The sequence below is a fragment of the Prionailurus viverrinus genome, chromosome A2 (genome assembly GCF_022837055.1).
Source record: "Prionailurus viverrinus isolate Anna chromosome A2, UM_Priviv_1.0, whole genome shotgun sequence".
Classification (NCBI taxonomy): domain Eukaryota; kingdom Metazoa; phylum Chordata; class Mammalia; order Carnivora; family Felidae; genus Prionailurus; species Prionailurus viverrinus.
Genome location: NC_062562.1, coordinates 10,663,332 through 10,682,719, shown reverse-complemented (window position 1 = coordinate 10,682,719; position 19,388 = coordinate 10,663,332). Strand labels below are relative to the sequence as shown.

The window sequence follows — 19,388 nt, the reverse complement described above, 5'->3', positions numbered from 1 at the left end:
AAGCGCCTGCGCAGAGTAAGACTCCGTGTCCGGACCAAAACTCCCAAGATGCCGTGAAAGCCGATTCCAAGCAACCGGAAGGCCGACTGGGGCGACGGGCGGGTGCGCCGCGAAAGCCAGCCAGTGGTGGTGTGCGGAAGGAGTGACGTATGCGCCTGGTCTTCCAGTAGCGGACGTCGGAAAGTGTGTTGAGCGCATGCGTCCTGTGGCACCCTAGAAAAAGGGGCTGCTGGCGGGCCGAGCTGAAGACATGGAGCAGGGCTATGGAGGTTCGTTTGGGCGGCTCATTTCGAGGTGGGGTGGCCAGGCGCTGCTCGGGCGACGCAGCCGCCGCTGCGTAGAGGGCCGCGGGGACAGGGCCTACGCCCGAGCACGGTTACTCCAGCCCGACCCAGCGGAGAGGAGGCCGGGGCGCGCGCGCGCTGCTCATTGGACCTCGGAGTCGTCGCTCCCAGGGCGCTGCGTGGGGATTGGCCGACGAGGCCTGAGGAGGCGGGCGGGGTTCGGCGGGCCGACGCTGCGGCGGGCTTCGGGGGGCGCCTTGGGCTGTCCTAGCCGTTTCTACCCCTCAGACCCGGCGGGACTGGCCCGGTCGACCCCGCCGCTCGGAGGTCCGCCTTCCCGCTTCGGAAGACCACAAAATGGCGGCGCCCGGGGGCGGAGCCACGGCACGAGCTTGTGGGGCGCCGGGCCCGCGGTTGGAGGCCGATGGAGTTCGGCTGCCTATCTCGGGGATGTGAGGCTTGGCCGGGGCTGCACGCTGTGCACGTGCTCCGTCGCGCCGGTCCCGGAAGCCGTCCGGGCGGCGCTGGTCGGGCCTTGCCCCACCAGTGCGCGGTCTCCGCAGGGGCTAGTGTCGGCGGGCGCCTGCCGCATACGTGACTCGTGCTGGCCTAGGACAGGACTTCGAGGGTCAGGTGTTGGGTCTCGTGCAGAATTGCAAACCTGATGTGCCCTGGGGTGGTGGCAGATCCTTGGCCTTCCTTCAGGCAGCCCCTCGTTGTGGCCTGGAGGTGTCTGGGGGCTGTGTAAGAGGAGACGTGCCTTTTCCCCACTTGGGCCTCAGGGTCTGCGGCAGGACGGGTTTTCTCGAGCGACTGGCTCTCAGTGTCCAGAATCCGAGATTTCTAGGATGCTTTTGCTGTGCGCTGGAAGCCAAGTTTGCCCGTGGAGAACAGTTGATGTTGGAATACGTGGGGTGGGGGGCTTAACCAGGTGCCGTCCCTATCCAAGTATCTATCCGAGGTTGGGGAAGCAAGCAGTCTGATTTTCGTTACAACAGCTAAAGAAAGGCACTGATCTTGAAAGGTGGCAGTGTTAGGATCCAGCAGAAGGAATTGCAAGAGAGCTGTTGAGGTGCCTGGTGTGCTTGGGTGTCTCCAGTGTTCTGGGGTGGCTCACCCTGGCTTTCCCCGTCTTCTCTGCAGTCTACCTGGGTCTCGCAATTCCTTGCCTGCTTCCCGCCAGATCTTTCAGCCAGTAACCCTGCCCTATGCACGTCCTGAGCACGAAGAGGTTTTATGCTCCTGACTTCCTACCTGCCAGAACCCTTCAGGTTCCGGTTAGATGCTGGGGCCTCCTTGAGTCCCTCTGTGGCTTTTCCACCTCGAGTTATTTCTCAGGACTCGCTGAGCCTTGACAGTTGGTTCCTGACCATAGGAGGCACCTACATCTGAGTTCATGTCTCAGTTCTTCCATTCTCCAGCTCCATGATCATGGGCAAGTGCCAGCCTCTTGAGCCTCTGGGACAATAGGGTAAATATTATCTATCTGAAGGGGTGTTATGAAGTTATGTGATTAGTATATGGTATTTAGACTAGTGTTCTGTAGTTGGTCACTTGCCGTTAGGATCACTACTCTGTTTTTCTACCGCACAGGTGTAGAAAAGGCTGTGTGGCAAGGGAGACCACAGCCTGCAAAGGGCAAACTTCAGCAATGTGTCTCTGAATCTCCAAGGCTTAGCTCTGTCATCTCTAAATGGCATTCGGGGACACCAACCAACATGTGCCCGTTGCCTGTCATGTGTGGGCACACACTAGGCCCTTGGCTAGCGGCTTGGGTTGTTCTGGAAAGAGAGACAGGGTATGTTCCTGTTTTGTAAAGGTGAAGATCATTGACAGGTGTGGATGGCTGCCTGTGCCCAGCTCCGTTTGAGGCTCCAGGGACACAGAAATGAAGAGGGCCCAGACAGATGCTGTCATGGGAGTCTGCAGGGGCAAGGGGAGCCCCCACAGAGAGGACTGCAGCCCGGATGCCTTAGGCCAGGCTGAAGCCCTGGGACATGAAGGCCCAGGGGAGCATGGGAGGGAGGGTCCGTGGTCACAAAGAAGTGAGACCTGGAGAGGCACAGTCGTCTCCAAATTCTGAACTTTGTTCTCAGTTATGGGGGACTTAGGACTGCTTGGTGGGTGGGCCAAACTGGGAATGTGGACACAACTGTATCCTAGTCCTGGGTTAGCTGGCACCTTGTCCTGTGTCATCCCGGGTTGTGAATGGAGGCTCAGGCCAAGCTTCCTCCACAGGCTACTGGCAGAGCTGGCCCCAAAGTCTATCCCCCCCACTCTTTTCTGCTTTGACCTCAAGCCTGTGTGTGGAGTGTGGTAATGGCAATCAGCCCGCTCAGGACTTTTAGAGGGACAGTGTTGTGTTTATGCTGCCTTCTTGTGAGGCTGGCACTGAACTGTCCTTGAAGGCGACCACTCTAGGTGCCTCAGAGCGCCTCAGAAGCACCCGTTTTCCGTGTGACAAATAGGATCCTAACTCACAGGTCTTCTCTTCGCAGGCTATGGGGCATGGAGTGCTGGACCCACCAACACCCAAGGTAAGACTTCACGGGGAGGCGTGGATTCCACCCCACACACACCTGAGGCGCTAGCCTGCCAGAGCCTGGGACGGTGACCGTAACCTGGAGAGCGTGACAGGCACACTAGGGCTAGCCCAAGGATCTGGAGGAGACCTTTTCTGTAAAGGGCTGCATAGTAAACTTTTTTGGCTTTGGGGCTATACGTTCTCTGCCATGCAAAAGTCCCAGAGATGTTTATAAAAAAACAGACGTGGTTGTGTGCCAGTAATATTTAAAGATACTGAAATTTGCATACCGTATAGTTTTCATACGTGGTGAAAGAGCCTTTATTTTAGGGATTTATTATTCAGAGCAAATAGCTGAGGGTATGATAAGAGATTTTTATGATTAATAGACTTTATTTTTTAGTAGTTTTAGACTTAACGGGGTTGAGCAGATCGTCTCCTTTCACCCCAGCAGTTTCCTTTATTATTAATATCTTGCACTAGTGCAGTATGTTTATTATCAGTAACAAGTCAATGTCAATACATTGCCGTTAATTACAGTCCACAGTTTAAATTAATAGTCGCTGTGGTTGCACAGTTCTGTGAGTTTTGACAAATATATAAATGGTGCATTTCGTGTCAAAATTCACATCATGAAATATTCTTTTTTTTTTTCTTTTTTTTTCCCTTCCCGTCTCCAACCATTTACAAAGCTAACACCCATCCTTAGCTTGCGGGCTGTACAAAAACAGGCAATGGGCTAGGTTTGGCCTGGGGCCCTGTTTGCTGGCCCTGCTCTGGAATCTAGATCATAATGCTGGATGCTCAGGATGTTTAAAGGACCAGAATGTCCTCCCTGGTGGCGAGGTTGTCTGCTTTTTGCCAGCATTTGTTCCAGGGGATGGGATGAGGGCTTTCTTTGTTCTCTGACCCTGGAATTTGCCCCCAGCACCATTGAGGGTGGTGGGGTCACTTTTTCTCCCATCACCAAGTTTCCCAGGAGGAAGCTTTTTTCATGTTGCTTGGGTACATAATGTCCCCTTGCTTAGTTGAGTTGGGGACACAATCTTCCACTGATGTGCTCGCTGTGTTAGCGGTGCCTGAGCTCTGGCAAGTGGTGAGAACTGGCACTTTCCAAGGGTTCTGCCAGAGGATCTAGCCTTGTCCGCCTCTTGGCTGGTGGCCCACACTGGACACTTCCTGGGAAGGCTGCACTTGTCCTTTCTCATTGTCCTGATGGGGGAGATCAGGCTTGCCTACAAGAGAAGTCTGGATCATGCTTAGCTGAGTAGAGCTGTAGGAAATGAGTTTTACAGCTAGTGGGCCCCAGCCATTCCTGGCCTCAATGGCCAACCAGGGGTGCACCTCCCACAGCACTGCCACAGCTGCCCACAGCCCTAGACCTGCGGTTGGTGGAGTAAGGTGACAGTTGGGGCTGGGGGGGGTGGTGTGTGTGTCTCAGGCACTTTCATTCTGTAAACAAAGCTCTTGGCTATTTTTGTTTCTCTCAGGTGCATACGGAACCGGTGTGACCAGCTGGCAAGGTAGGCCCTCTGGGGATCTGTGGGCGCGCAAGAAGGCTTCTGATCGGCCACCCGATCCCAGAGGGGCTGGGATACAGAGACTTAACCCCTCCCCATGCCCCCCTACCCCCCCGCGTCCTATTCTGGCTGTGCCCACAGCTCTCCTGAAGGCTTGGCAGGCCCAGGCAGTGTCAGGAACTTGCTGGCAGCTGGGGATCGTGACTGTGTTATGGGAGCAGCAGCCCCAACTGCCATTCACGGGCTCTCGGCCACCTCTGGCTTTGAGTGGGGAGCAAGTGTTCAGATCTGGTGCGGAAAGCCAACCACTCGTGGCTGAGGCTCAGCCTCTGTCCTTCTCTTGCCGCCCCTTGGCGGGTGATATTTACAGCGTGGGGTGATGCCAGCGCCACTTGGTTCCTTGACAGTCTTCCTTCTCTGTGGGCAGCGAGTGCTTCTCTCCAGACGTGGCAGCTGTAGACTGACCTTGGGGCCGCTGAGGTCTGATTTGGTTCTTCCTCCCCGTGGCAGGTTATGAAAACTACAATTATTATGGTGCCCAGAACACCAGCGTCACCACAGGAGCGACCTACAGCTATGGCCCAGCCTCATGGGAGGCCACCAAGGCCAACGACAGCCTGGGAGCTGGGGGCCCTGCCATGCACATGGCTTCTTATGGTCCAGAGCCGTGCACCGACAATTCTGACTCTCTCATCGCCAAGATCAATCAACGTTTGGACATGATGTCCAAGGAAGGAGGCAGGGGCGGGAGCAGCGGCGGTGGGGAGGGCATGCAGGACCGGGAGAGGTGATTATGGACCTGAGCCCTTCCCTGGGGATCCCACACCCCAGCTTTGTGCAGATGGCAGTGGGCACCCCCTCTTCCAGGGAGGGTTTTCCTCAGCTCCTTCCTGAACATGGAGTAGATGAGTTGGGCGTTATTTGGGCAGAGGCATTGTAATAGGACTTTCTGGTTTCCTGAGTGGTGGGGCTTAGGGTATGACTGTTAGCTAAATGACACCAGACTCCTTGTGTCTGCGTCAGGTACCTGTAGACCCTCTTGTTCTCATAGCCAAGGGCTCCATGCACCTCGTTCAACAACGTTCAAGGGGCATCGTTGGTGCACTTTGCCTTCTGAGCTTTCAGGAGGGCTGCGTGGTGCCGTGTGCTGTTCTGAATGTCGTGAAGCCAGCTTTGCGGGAGACTTGCGCTTGGGCCCACAGTGAAGTGATGGTTATGCTTCCTTTGCAGCTCCTTCCGCTTCCAGTCGTTTGAGTCCTATGACTCCAGGTCTTGTCTGCCTGAGCACCATCCGTACCGCCCCAGCTACAGCTACGATTATGATTTTGACCTGGGGCCTGACCGAAATGGGGGCTTTAACAGTCAGTACAGTGACTGCCGGGACCCAGCCCGTGAGCGGGGCTCCCTTGATGGCTTCATGCGGGGCCGGGGCCAGGGCCAGGGCCGCTTTCAGGACCGGAGCACCCCCAGCACCTTCATGCGCAGCGACCCTTTCTTGCCGCCGCCGCCGGCAGCCTCCTCCGAGCCCCTTTCCGCTCCCTGGACGGAGATGAACTATGTGGGTGGACGGGGCCTGGGAGGCCCCTCCCCCAGCAGGCCACCGCCTTCCCTCTTCTCCCAGTCCATGGCCCCAGACTTCAGCGTAATGGGCATGCAGGGGGCCGGCGGCTATGACAACTCTGCGCCCTATGGATGCGGCCGGTCACAGACCCGGATGAGGGATCGGGTAAGCCCTTGGGAAGTTCTCTAATCTGCCGACTCCTCAAACAGCTTTATTGGGGAAAATTTGGGTACTGTAAAATTCACTCATTTTTTAAGTGTGCAATTGAGTGTTAGTAAAAACGTACAGAATTGCGCAACCTTCACCACCGTCTAATTTTACAGCATTTCCATCAATCCAGAAAGAAGCCAACCTCTGCCATTAGCAGTCACTCCCTGCTCTCTACTCCAGTCTTGACAACTGTTAATCTTTCTGTCTTTGTAGATTTACCTCTCTTAGACTTTTCACGGGAACGTGATCACATAATATGTGGCTTTTTGTGTCCAACTTCTTAGCATAAAATTGTGGATGGTGGGAGGGTTCAACTACAGTCATCTTTGTTTTGTGACAAGATCAAAGATCTTTCCTGCCTTTGTTCTCTGATCTTACAACTTCTCCGATCTTCGTTTCTCTGGGGTTTCTTAATGGTCGGGGTAAGCGGTACATCGGATGTGCTTGTGTCTGTAGCCCAGACGGAGAGGGTTTGACCGCTGTGGCCCAGACAGCATGGGCAGGAAACGGAAGCAGTTGCACATCTACGATGAGCCTGACACCAAACTGGCCCGGGCTGACAGCGAAGGAGATTTTTCTGAAAATGGTATGCCCTGGGGGCCAGCAGGCCCGGGTGGGTGTGAGATGTGTCCGTTTTTGTGCTTGGCGCTCCTCCTCCCCGTCCATACAGTGGACATGTGTTGAACTCCAGGGTGGCGCGTATCACCCGCACTCCCATGGCCCCCACTGTAGTCAGGACAAGTGCTGGCTGCTCTGGGCGGTGAGCTTGGGAGGGTGAAAGGAGGGAGCCGGCTAACTACGGAGGGGCTGATTTTCCTTCTTCTTTGTGTCCGGTAGATGATGGAGCTGCTGACTTCCGGTCAGGAGATGAAGAATTCAGGGGTGTAAGTCCAACTTCACTGGTCAGCCTCCTTTGTTTCTGGTGTGGGATTTCTTCTTTACATTATTACCCTCTCTCTCCCAAAGAGGCAGGAACAGCTTCTGTGGTAGACTTGACTGCTGTGTGAGTGGATTTAAGAGTCTGACTTGCAGCTCAAGATTTGTACTTCTAACAGTACTTCCCTTCCTGGGGCTCAGTTAGTTGAGTGTCCGACTCTTGATTTCTGCTCAGGTCATGATCCCAGGGTCGTGGGATCGAGCCCTGCGTCTGGCTCTACACGCTGACAGCTCAGAACCTGTTTGGGATTCTCTCTCTCCCTCTGCCCCTTTCCCCCGCTTGTGCGCGCGCTCTCTCTCACTCTCTCTCTCTAAAACAAAAACCAACGATGCTTCTCTTCCTGAAAACACTCCCAGCCCTTCCCCCACAGACACTCCTGTGTCCTCAGTGATGTTCCTAGCTCCACACGTGGTAAGTGCAGTGGGCTGTGTGCGCTGAGGCTTTCAAACTGGCACGGAAGCCTTACTTACTGCCCGCTTTGTGCTGGTGCTCAGCTGCCTCCATGTTTTTCCGCCTTCAAAACCAATCATGAGAGACAGGCATTTAAGGCCAACTCTTAGCCAGGACCATGCACAAGCACCTAGGGAGTCAGCCTTTGCCTACTGTCCCACTCCCTGCAAATTCTGATCCATGTCTGGGGCAGGGCCTGGAGATCTGAGTATATGAAGGTCTCAACCAAGTCCTTCTGATGCTCAGATGGGTGGGGGGTCGGGGAGGCAGAATACAGTGAATTTTCGGGTTTTTCTGGGCGAATCTTATTTGCTCTTTATCTAGCTTCCCTAGATCTCGAGTCTGGGATCTAGATATTCTGTGTATCTGCTGCTGAGTAATTTAACCTTGAGCTTGATGGCTAAGAAATGGGCAGTATTGCACTTTTCAGTTAGGTGCATTTGTTATTACCTTGATAAATGTAAACAGATGGCCTGGAAATTTGGTAAAGCTCCTTTTCAGTAAAGAGTGCTGGAACTAGCATCCCACAAATCAGGGTTTCTTGATATAGAGCTGATGGGTGGGCTGTTGGCATTCCCATGTGCAGAACTGTGCGGGTGTGTTTGCCAGAGGGAATTCTTTAGCTTTAGAAAGAACTGAAAGAGGGCCACTGACTTTAATAAAACAGCACTTTAGTCGTTACAGAATCTCAGAAGGCAACCAGGAATAGTGATAGGACACACACAGCCTCTATCCCACTGCCCTGAGACTTGTCCTGACACATTGTGACCAGGTGGTGGCAGGGTGCTAGGTTGGTTGTGGAGAGTTCTGGAAACTCCACCTCACCGTCCAACTTTGTGTGTGCCCTTTTTCAGGAGGACGAGTTCTTTGACTCCGGGAGGCAGAGAGGTAGGCATCGCTCCATGTCCCTCTGAGCTTTGCTGTGACTGCCCGGCTCCTGGCCAGGCTGGACTTCTGAGCAAGCCCAGGGCCTGGATGGAGGGCCTGGCGGCTCAGGGCAGAAGAGGGGCCGTGGCCACCGGGTGGGCCTTGGCCATGGTGCTCACCCCCAGGCTTTGCTCCAGTGCTTAGAGCAGCACTTGCTGGAAACAGGTCTGTCTGCCTCACTTGATACAGGCTGTCACGAGAGGGGGCAAACCTCATCTCTGAGTATGTGCAGCAGCTTGCAGTGGCAGGGAAGGGAGAGTCTCAGAAATGCAAGAAAGAAAAGAAAAGGTGCTCTCCAGCCTGTCTGCTCTGTTCCCTATTGGCCTGTTGCAGGTCCCTGTACTGTTTTTTCCTGGGCTTCTTTCTTTTCACACTTCCCTGCGTTGCCAGCCCAGCGTTGTGCTCTCAGCCTCTGTGGTGGGCATGCTGGCGGCAGCAGCACACATGGCTGTGTGGGACTGAGTTCAGACACCTTCCTGGGTTGGGAGCTGGGGGTGGGGGGTGGGGAAGGGGAGGGCCTGTCACGTGCACCCAAGCCCGGGTCCTCCAGAGAGATTCCCTGCTCAGCAGGTCTCATCAGTGCTATTGTGGGAGACCGAAGAGTCTCAAGTAAGTGGCAAGAGCAGAGCAAGGTTCAACCCTTTCAGGGGGGGTGTGGAGAAGCAGCCTGAGACACCGTGGCCTTGATCTTGCCATTTGTTTCTTTTCCTGTTCCCATTGGTCTGTCCATAGCTGGTTTTCCCCAAGAATCACAGGCTGGCTCCTTTGTGGCTCTGCTGCCATAAATCTGCAGGCCCCTGGCTTAGATGCTCCTTCTATGTGTTTAGACTTGGCCAACCCTCTGAGGCCCTCCCACATTGTTTATTGAAGTGATTACTCCTATGGCTTGGGACCACACAGCAGTACGCAGCTCATGCAGCAGGGTAAATGCTAAAGCAAAGGTGACATGTTTATTGCGCGCAGGTCCTGCTACCTACCCGGGATGACTTTGCTATTAAACAACAGTAATAGTTTCAGGCAGTGACCTCTTGCCAAAAATCCCACACGCCCTTTTGAGAGGCTTCTGAGCAGCGCACGCCGGTCGCCATCTTCGTGGGACAGTCTCGTGACTGGCATCAGGGGTAGGGGTTACAGTTCAGATGCTTATCCAACCTTTTTTCAGTGTCTGGCCCTGGCCCTGAGCCATGGTGACCTGGCCTGGCCTCGCTTCACACCGGGACGCTGGGCTGCACAGCGCTCAGAGGAGCCTCTGCGCTGGCCCCAGGGGACGGACGGAGGACCAATTGGTCTCTTCCCACTTTTGTTTCTAGGACTGCTTCCCTCGTAGCCCTGGGAAAGCCCTAGATGGACGGTTTTTGTGAGTGGAAGATAGAGTTCGGGCCAGCAAGGACTGTCAGACCTGCTGAGGCCCTAGTTCAGAGGAGGCTGACGGGACAGTCGTCATGGTCCACCTAGAGGTGGGACGGAGGGCGGTAGAGCGGCTTGCTCTATTTTCTGAGGCCTTCCCGCTGCTGCCTCTTATCTGGGAAGAATCGCTTCTCTCTCTCCTTAAGTGATTTTGGGAGAAGACCGATGGCAGGGCACTGGATCAGAAAAGCAGGATAGGGAAGGACAGAGAGGGAGCAGGTGGCTGTGGTGTGAGTGGGATGGGCAGGCCGGGTCCCTGGCCCATCCCAGCCTCATCACACCATGGGGGCATGTGAGCTGACTCCCTGAGAACTCCCAAGGGTTCTCATCAAAGGCCTATCCCTGTTGGGAGCCTTTGACAGACTATTGGTGCCTCAGGGTATCCTGACCCTGCTGTGTTGGAGGTGGCAGAAGGCACGGGGTGCCTGGTGGTGGCCGAGCCATGGTCCCCATCAAGCCCTGGTGCTCAGCATCTCTGCAGGCTCCTCAGGGCGTCTCGAAGGGACTTCTCTGTTACAGGAGAGAAGGACGATGAGGATGATGAAGTAAAGAAGAGAAAGGAAAAGCAAAGGAGGAGAGACCGCATGCGAGACCGAGCGGCAGACAGGTGAGGAGGCAGGCCCGGGGGGAGGTTGGCAGGAACCTGGGCACTGGTGAGGTTCTCCTGAGCTCATCTGTCTTCACTGCACAACGCAGGAGCGGTCTGGTTTGATCTGACTGTGGTGTCTGTCAGGAAATGCCAGTGAGGTCTAGAGGAGACAAAACTTGGGAGATGCCGATGGCACTACGTTCTTGCCAGTGAGTCGCTGGCCCGCATGTGTCCAGCAGGGGGCGCTATTGCTCTCCTGCCGACCCGTAGGGAGTTTCCCAGTCCACGGCTTGTATCTGTCACCCCAGACAGGTGAACTTCAGCAGAGCTGCTAAGAAGGTGCTTTGGGTGTCTTGACCAAATCCCGACCGCCTCTGGAGTTCGGCATGGCAATTGTATACGTTTAGGTGCTACTTTACAAATTTAGTCTCTAGGTATAAAAAGAATTGCAAAAGTGCGAAGGGTGTTGGTGTGACCACACCATGTGCCTCTCTGCCTTTTCAGTGATCAGGTGGCTGCTGACTAGAAATGGAAACCACTGGTGGCCTTGTGAGTGCTTGGTTGCTCAGGCCTTGACTGCTCGCGGCTGTTTCTCTACACACAGGCTCTCTGTATGACCTGATGGGGAATCCTTTATGGCTCAAATGGGGTGGTGCTTTTCCTGTGCAGAGAAGTGCAAAACAGATGTTAGCAAAAGAGCTAACTGTAGAGGCAGGAAAGCCAGGAACTGGAAAGTAGGCACTTCCAAGTGTTAAACAGAAATTCATCGAAACATTTGTTTTTGTTTTTGTTTTTAGTTTTTTAAGTTTATTTACTTATTTTGGGAGTGAGCAAGCAGGGAAGGGGCAGAGAGAGGGAGAGAGAGAATCCCAAACAGGCTCTGTACCATTAGCACGGAGCCCAATGTGGGGCTCAAACTCATGAACCAGGAGATCGCGACCTGAGCCGAAATCAGGAGTCGGGCAATTAACCAACTGAGCCACCCAGGCGTCCCTGAAATGCTTGTTTGTAAATGAATAAGTAACGAACGATGGCTAGATCAGGTCTATTTCCATACTGTATGAGAACGGAGATGACATTTTCTCCAGAAGGAATCTTTAGACTCCACCCTAGTGACAGAGGGTCCTCAAAGAGACTTGGAGAAATAGTCACAAGGAAGCGTGAACCCTGTATTTATTTGGTAGCTTCCTGAGAGTTGTACGCATTCGTACACATAGGGCCCCAGAACTTTTTCTGTGCACTCCTCCAATGAGAGTATGTGCAAAAGTAAATGTCATATCTTGTCCAGAGAGGAGAAGCCTGCCATCGGGGGCCGGCAGCAGTCTGAGTTGGTAGATGAGGACTCCTGAGTGCCACCGGGTCCATGCTATTACCCCATGTGCGCCAGGGCCTCCTGGGCAGAGCCGAGGGAAGCAGCGCCCTGCTCTGGGGGCATAGGGCTCTGCAAGCTGCTCTCCTCTTGCCTATAGCATGACTGCATTTGTGAGATTTTGAAAGCAGGCAACAAAGAAAGGTGGTTTTAGCTGTAAAATTTGATATGACAGGCCTTTACATTGAGTCCCATGGGAAAACTTATCTTGGGTTTTATAGGTTTTAAATTGTGTAAGGTCTTCCAGGAATACCCCCTAATGGAGGTTACCTCAGGGGTGCCAGGGTGGCTCAGTCCATTGGGCATCCGACTTTAGCTCAGGTCATGATCTCGAGGTTCGTGGGTTGGAGCCCCACTTCGGGCTCTGTGCTGACAGCTCAGAGCCTGGAGCCTTCTTTGGATTCTGTGTCTCCCTCTGTCTCCCTGCCCCTCCCCTGCTCATGTCCATTCTCTCGAAAATAAACATTAAAAAGAGTATACAGCGGTGCCTGGGTGGCTCAGTGGTTGGGCATCTGACTTCGGCTTAGGTCATAATCTCGCAGTTCATGGGTTCAAGCCCCACGTTGGGTTCTGTGCTGACAGCTCAGAGACTGGAGCCTGCTTCGGATTCTGTGTCTCCCTCTCTCTGCCCCTCCCCCAATCAATGAGCTTGCTTGCGTGCTCTCTCTCAAAGATAAACATGTAAAACAATGTTTTTAAATGAGGTTATCTCATGTTATTCTGGTGGCTGCAGAAAGAAGTTATGGAATTACTATGCCCCCCCAGAGCAGTGGTCTGGAGGCTTTTAGAGAGTCCACAGTTTTGGAAAATCTCCACCTTAGGGTGCTCTCTTAGGGGCCTTTGGGCCCAGCAGACTGGAATGGTGCATGAATCACCTCCCTGAACTACTCGCAAGGTTTTACTCCCATTCTTGACATGGGGAAACCTGGGGTAATGGCTACTCTGATGCCCTGTGTGAAGTTAGAAGTCTTGGTATAGAAATTGCTTTCCCATTTCCATTGCAGTTCTGACTGGAGGTGAACTGATTGCATCATTGCTCTTTTCGTCTTCCCTCTCCAGGATTCAGTTCGCCTGTTCTGTGTGCAAGTTTCGTAGCTTTGAAGAAGATGAAATCCAGAAGCATCTACAAAGCAAATTTCACAAAGAGACACTGAGGTTTATAAGTACCAAACTCCCTGACAAGACCGTACAGTTCCTCCAGGTAAAGCACACTTGGTGTCCATCACAGTGTTTCCTGATGGGCCTGCCGGAGTCGGGTCCCTCACGGAGAAGGGACGGGGAAGGGAAGTATGAGGCCTGGGCTTTCCAGAATAACAGCGTACAAGTCCCAGGTCTGAGGGAGAGCCGAGTGCTCTGGCCATTGTAGTTCCCTCGAGCTGCTCGGAGAGCCATCTCCCCGTCCCGGGGTGGCTGAGACAGGGCTGTCCTCCTCCAGGGGCTTGGCAGCCGCCCTCAGTGAGCTGCCTCTGGTGCGGCCGGGAGACAGGCAGACACAGCGCCCTTCCATTTCATTCGGTGCCATCTTCTCTAGGAGTACATCGTAAACAGGAATAAGAAAATTGAGAAGCGGCGTCAGGAGCTGATGGAGAAGGAAAGCACAAAACCCAAACCAGACCCTTTCAAAGGTGAGTCATGGTCTTGGGGCGCGCGGCTGGGTGCAAAGCCAGCCCGTTGTAGGGTTGCTGAGCATGTGACCTGAGGACCCTCGGGTGGGACACCTAGCAATGGAAAGAAGCCCTTCAGTGTGTCTAATGAAGGTCACTTTACTGGTGGCTTTTCGGAGTGCTACTACGCCCCCTGATGTTTCTTCGTCCTTTGTATGAAATGACCAGATGGATGAAAAAAGTTGAGTAAAATTGCCCAGTGCAGATGTGCTTCCATCTGCACCCTCCTGCTAGAGGGCGGGTGTTGCCTGTCACAGATTTCTGCCCTAACCCGATCCTTGGGGACGAACCCACCAGGACAAAACGTGGGCCCTGTTGGGGAGCAGGAGGACAGTATCACCTGATGCTGTCCCAAATTGCACCAGACTTGGGTTGTACCCATAGGGATCGGCCAGGAGCACTTTTTCAAGAAGATAGAGGCGGCTCACTGCCTGGCTTGTGACATGCTGATCCCCGCGCAGCATCAGCTCCTCCAGCGGCACCTGCACTCGGTTGACCACAATCACAACCGCAGGGTGAGTCCCCTCCTCGTGCCGAGCCAGCCGAGCCTTTCCAGGCTGCCACCGGTGGGACACGGGGCCTTCTGTGTCTTGTGGGGAATGCGAGCATCTTGAGGAGCTTTTTAACATACTCTGTTGAGTCTGTCATTTCGTCAGTGGATTGTAAGACACGTCCGAATTTCTGTTAAAATGTGAGAAAATGTGTTACTTAATAGACTTCAGTAGAGGAGGTGAAATTCTCCTGGTTGAGAATGTTCCCTGTAAGCCACACAGGTAAATTTCCTAGTTGTTGACAAACCAGATTTCCTATAAGCTGAGGCTGAGGGCCATTCAGAGCACAGTGGCCTGGGGGGCCCAGAGTTAAGAACGGATTGGGGCTAAACTAGCTGGTGGGGACTGAGGCTATAAACGTGTAGACCCAGGGTGTTGGCAGGTTTTTTATAAAGGGTCACGTGGCAGATACTTCCATGGGGTCTCTTGACATGTCAAGTCTGCTGCTGATGGGCACCAGCAGCCAGAGTACAGAAGTAGTGGGTGTGGCCGCATGTGGCCCCTAGGCTCACTTGCTGGCCCTGGTTTTTGTCTCTGTCCTTCGTTCACCCGACTATCAAACGGAGATGTCAGTACCTGCCTGTGCATCTCCTAGTTGATTAAAGATCATCCAGGAAACACAACACAAATAAGCAGTATCGTTTCAGTGGGCCAAGATCAAAAATAATCCAGGTGGTTGCAGAATCCCTACTTCTGCCGTTGAATTTACTCGTAAAGTCACCTTAACTCAAGAAACTGAAAAGAAAAAACTTGTCCTTTTCCCATGCTGAGTCCGCATAGCATCTGATGTGTAAATATTCTCGTTTCATGCTTGTTCGTGCACACGGTACCTGGCAGGCCCTGGTGTGTCAGTGGTGATCAGACTTTTCTACACTGTCCCAGTTCCAGTGTCTCTCCAGGGCCTTCTTTCCTTATGGGAGTCTGGCATTTTGGGACTTGCCACTTGCCACAGTGAAGAAAGATACTGGTCTTTTTCTTGTTTAGGGCTGATCCCAGGGCAACTCAGGGTAGCCTGGCTAGTTTTCTTGCTCCTTGCTGCACACCAGGTCTAAAAGTCCACGTTTGGTTCCCTTTGCAGTTGGCTGCTGAACAATTCAAGAAAACCAGTCTCCATGTGGCTAAGAGTGTTTTGAACAACAGACACATAGTGAAGATGCTGGAAAAATACCTCAAGGTTTGTGCTTAGGGGTCCAGTGTACGGGAGAAGCTTTTGGAATGGAGGATGAACTCTACAAGTGCAGAATTGCACCCAGAGTACAGTATTTAGCATTTCTAAGTCTTTTGAAGAATCAAGGGATGCCGGAAGATGTCAGGTTTGGCAATTCCACGGCGGTGGGTTTCCTGCGACCCCCCTTGCTTGCGTGGGGTCTGGGACACGGTCCTGCTTGATTTGCGCCTACAGTGGTGCTGGCTCACCATGGGAAAGCTTGAATATCCATGAAATCCTGAGCAAGTGATTGTGAGATGCTTAAGGAAGAATGCAAGTTAGATGCTAACTATCCAGGAAAAAAGCCAAAAAGAGACTTGCTGGCAGAGACAACCAACAAGAGGGAGGGGGAGGAAAGAGTTGGTGGTGCCACGACTACTGTGCCTTAGTGACCCGAGCAGAGTAATAAAAAGTCCCAGAGAGGGTGCCCCAGGGAGAGGTCCGGCTGGAAGAGCCCCTGGTTCCTCCTTGGGAAGCCCATCTGTTAAATGCTCAGCCCCAGACCTCACTGTTTGGGGCTGGCAGTTAGGCTCCAGCACAGCCTGACTGGAAGGATCTGTTTGCCCACCACTCATTTATTGAATCTGCCAGTATTGGATGCTTCGTGCTACCCAGTAAAAAGGCATCACAGAATCTAATTTTTTTATTGCATTTATTTTTTTAATCAGAGAGCACACACGTGTGCGAAGTTCGGGGAGGGAGAGGGGGAGTCTCAAGTAGGCTCCATGCACAACACAGAGCCTGACGCTGGGCTCGATCCCACAACCCTGGGATCATGACCTGAGCCGAAATCAATAGTCAACTGGACGTTCAACTGACTGAGCCACCCAGGCGCCCCAAGGCATCATAGGATCTAAATAAATAACCATGACTGGTTAGTGTTTTGTGTCATGGCTTAAACAGATTTAAAGTTTCTTGAGTCAGGTGTAGACGCAAGCTTCAAACACCATATTTTATGTATTCATATATTTAAAAGATTTTTTTTTTAAGTCATCTCTACGCCTACTGTGGGGCTTGAACTCACAACCCTGAGACCAAAAGTCGCATGCTCCACTGACTGAGCCAGCCAGGCATCCCCTAAACACCATATTTTAAAACCTATTTCCTAATCTGCCGGTGGTGACGTTTACTTTTTCTAAACTAGAGGCGGTTGTAGCATACGCTGAAAGAAGTTTGGCTTCTCAGAGTCTGACTTGGGTTCAATCCTGATTGATGCTTAATAGTCGTGTGGCCTTTGACAAGTTGCTGAGACTCATTTCCTTGTCTGTAAAATGGGGCAACTCTTATATAACCAGGGCTGTGTACTTAAACTAAAATTTGAAACTCAGCTTCCTGTTATGAGGGTTTTTTTGCTTTAATTGGGTTAAGAAATCCTAGGTCTTTTTGAACTTCACTGTTAATTATATGCTTGAATTAAAAAGTGCAAAGCCGGGGCGGGGGAGCAGTTATTGTGTTAAATATTTGTAAATACTCTCCTCTAAATTTTACAAAGCCTTTGAAGAAGGGGGAAAAGTATCTTTCAAAAACCCATTGCAGAGATTGAAATTACTAATGTTAAAACCAAGAATACCCCCTTATTCTGCTTATACCATACGCCCTAGCTAACTAAATAAGAAAATTAAAGTTAAAAGGCAAAACAGTTGTGGTGAAGCTTTTCTGGATCCATAGGCCCTGAGCACCCGTAGGATTAACCCCCCTGCTGTAGTTGAAGGCATTTCTGTTGTTGAAGGGGCATCATAAGAACCCGGACTCCTGGCCGCCTGGGCCACCTTCAGCCTTTCATCTGGACAGCTCTGTAGGCCGCATTGACCTTTTCCTCTTCTTGGCCAGGGTGAAGACCCTTTCACCAACGAAGCCGTTGATCCAGAAGTCGAAGGAGATGACAATTTAGGAGGTGAGGATAAGGAAGAGACACCTGAAGAGGTGGCTGCGGAGGTCTTAGCTGAGGTTATTACGGCAGCAGTGAGAGCCGTAGACGGGGCGGGAGCGCCTGCTCCGGAAGGCAGTGAAATGTTGGCCGAAGGGGAAGGCCCCGTGGACTCGGCGGAGGCCACTCGTGGCCCCCACTCTGAACAGCTGGGAGAAGTGGAGACACCGTGTGGCACGGCATCTGAGAAGGGCAGCGCTGAAGCAGAGGCTGGGGGTGAAGCCGCCCTGGCCAGCAATGAGGCCGCTGAGGCCAGAGGCGAAGTGGCAGCAGAGGTGGAGGGCGCCGAGGTCGTCCCTGCTCCTGCTCCTGCTCCTGCCCCGGCTGCTGCGGGAGCCAAAGAGAAGCAGACGGAGCAGACGGATGCAGAGCCCGAAGGTGACGTTCCCACAGACTGAGCCTCCTCCCCGTTTCAGGGGATGTGTTTCAGAAATGCGTTGCTCTCTCTCCTTTTGCATTGCTCTCTCTCACTGTTTGTAAGCAGTGCTAGGTGTGTTACTGGAATATGCTGGAAACTTTGGTGAAGAGACCCAGCCATTTCCTTCCAAAAAGTGTACCTCTCGGGCTTGTGTTGCAGAGTTGTCTGGCTTTCCGCCTTGGTTTAAAGGCTGCAGAAGTTGTACATTCCCCCAAGTGGCTGTGAAATCTCTCTACACTGCAGTTGGAGTAATAAAAGTTGGGTAATTAGATTTTGATGATATTTTGCTTGTTAAATACAGCAACTGGCTGAATGCCCTTTTTATTATTATTATCTTTTTTTTCTGAGAGCAGCTTAATACTAGGGTATATCTTGTTTTATAAAGGGTTTTTTGGTTTTTTTTTAAGTTTCAAGAATTTGCTTTGGCTTCAGTTTTTGACCTGCTTCGGGAGCATACCGTGTGTGGTGTGTGATCCTCACAAGATGTAGCAGAATCTTGTTAACTTGATGTTGGTTCTGTCACGTCAGTGACCTCTTCTCAAAGGCCTCATGAATCTGACAGACTGGCACCCTTGGACGCCCTCCCGCTTGCCCCTCAAGAATGAGGACATTTTGCCTAGGGCATTATTTTCCCAATCTTTAGTCTTTGGTGTATCACCTTTATAGTTTTTGTTTTGTTTTTACCTCATTTGTGTTCCACCTTTGTTACTTCAGGGTTGGGTTTTTTTTTTTTCTTCCTTTAAAGTGAGTTGCTTCTATCTACTTCAATATATTTAGAAAGAAAACTTGGTGTCACTCCCATGAATGGAAAACAAATATAAATTGCCATAGATAGATGCTATCTGTAAGAAATGAATACAGTGAAATACACACATTTCAAATACTACCCCTTTGGAGGTTTAGGGATCTGGGAAAGTTAGCCTGTGTAAAAGGGTAGGAAGTGAGTTATACTTTGATATAATCAAGAGAATTGAAAGACGCTTCCCTTTTGAAATGATACTGCTGGGCCTGTTTCCCTGCAAAGCTTTGAACTGTCTCACTCTGGGAAGCATCGGCGGGGGTGGGGGGTGGGGCGGGGCGGGGCGGGGAATTTACTAGATGGTAAAAGACTTGAGGAGCACCTGTTGTGCACAAGGTGCTAATCCCCGATAAAAGTTAAGATATGGGCCCTGCTCTCAAGGAGCTTTATTGGAGACGAGATGAATATTTATGAAAGGTCAATATAAGAACTAGAAACAAATAAATTGCTCAGTAAGCAAGAAAATGGTGTCTGAATTGTGTCTGTCATCACCACTACACAGATGTGCCTTAGTTTGTGTGTGCCCTTTGAAGTGTCTTCTCTCGAGGCAAAAAGGTTGTGGCATTGCACATCAGTAGTCTGAAAAAGGATGACAGAACGATGAAACTTCTGTTCTGCTTCTCTTGTAAAACGCACTCCACGGCCTGTCATTAAACCTATCTAAACTTCCGTGTGGTCCTTCCACGCCCACCCAGTCGTGAAGTGACATGAATCGTTTTATTCCTCAATTACACTTAAACCAGGCCCTGGTTCCCCGAGATGGGAGTAACTACTTGGATTGCAGAGAGGGATGCCCTTCTGCCCCAAGAAGACAGGAATGAACTGCAGACTTCCTCCTTTCAGTTATTTCCCACGTGCAGAGGAGAAACTGCAGGGGGAGGTTAAGTAACTTTTAGGGTCACCTACCAAACATGAAGGTACCCAAATTATGCACGGATCTGTGGGACACCACTGGCCATAAACTTGACCGAGAGTACCTTTATTAAAAAGGGTTTGGAGAATTTGGTCAACCCTGCTATTCCCAGACAGAAAGATCTTAGAAAC

General features: G+C 52.0%; 1 protein-coding gene across 2 annotated transcripts; it reads left to right on the top strand.

The window, feature by feature from the left end:
* The first annotated feature begins 155 nt into the window (after window positions 1–155).
* On the top strand, window positions 156–17,816 carry AKAP8 (A-kinase anchoring protein 8). 2 transcript variants are annotated; one of them, XM_047828724.1, is made up of 14 exons: window positions 156–269; window positions 2,783–2,821; window positions 4,299–4,331; window positions 4,839–5,115; window positions 5,559–6,054; window positions 6,556–6,685; window positions 6,937–6,983; window positions 8,341–8,374; window positions 10,340–10,427; window positions 12,838–12,979; window positions 13,310–13,403; window positions 13,827–13,957; window positions 15,072–15,167; window positions 17,031–17,816. In XM_047828724.1, exons 1-14 carry the CDS (start codon window positions 251–253, stop codon window positions 17,523–17,525), a joined length of 2,121 nt encoding a protein of 706 aa, XP_047684680.1. In that variant the 5' UTR covers window positions 156–250; the 3' UTR covers window positions 17,526–17,816. The 2 variants fall into 2 exon arrangements, with proteins under 2 accessions (XP_047684680.1, XP_047684684.1); XM_047828728.1 differs by lacking the exon at window positions 156–269 and adding an exon at window positions 532–1,755.
* Window positions 17,817–19,388: the final 1,572 nt, after the last annotated feature.

Excerpts from the sequence above, each read along its gene's own strand:
- AKAP8 (XM_047828724.1), top strand. Across the intron at positions 6,686-6,936 it reads AGGAGATTTTTCTGAAAATG|ATGATGGAGCTGCTGACTTC; the intron begins GTATGCCCTGGG and ends TGTGTCCGGTAG. Across the intron at positions 13,404-13,826 it reads CAAACCAGACCCTTTCAAAG|GGATCGGCCAGGAGCACTTT; the intron begins GTGAGTCATGGT and ends TTGTACCCATAG.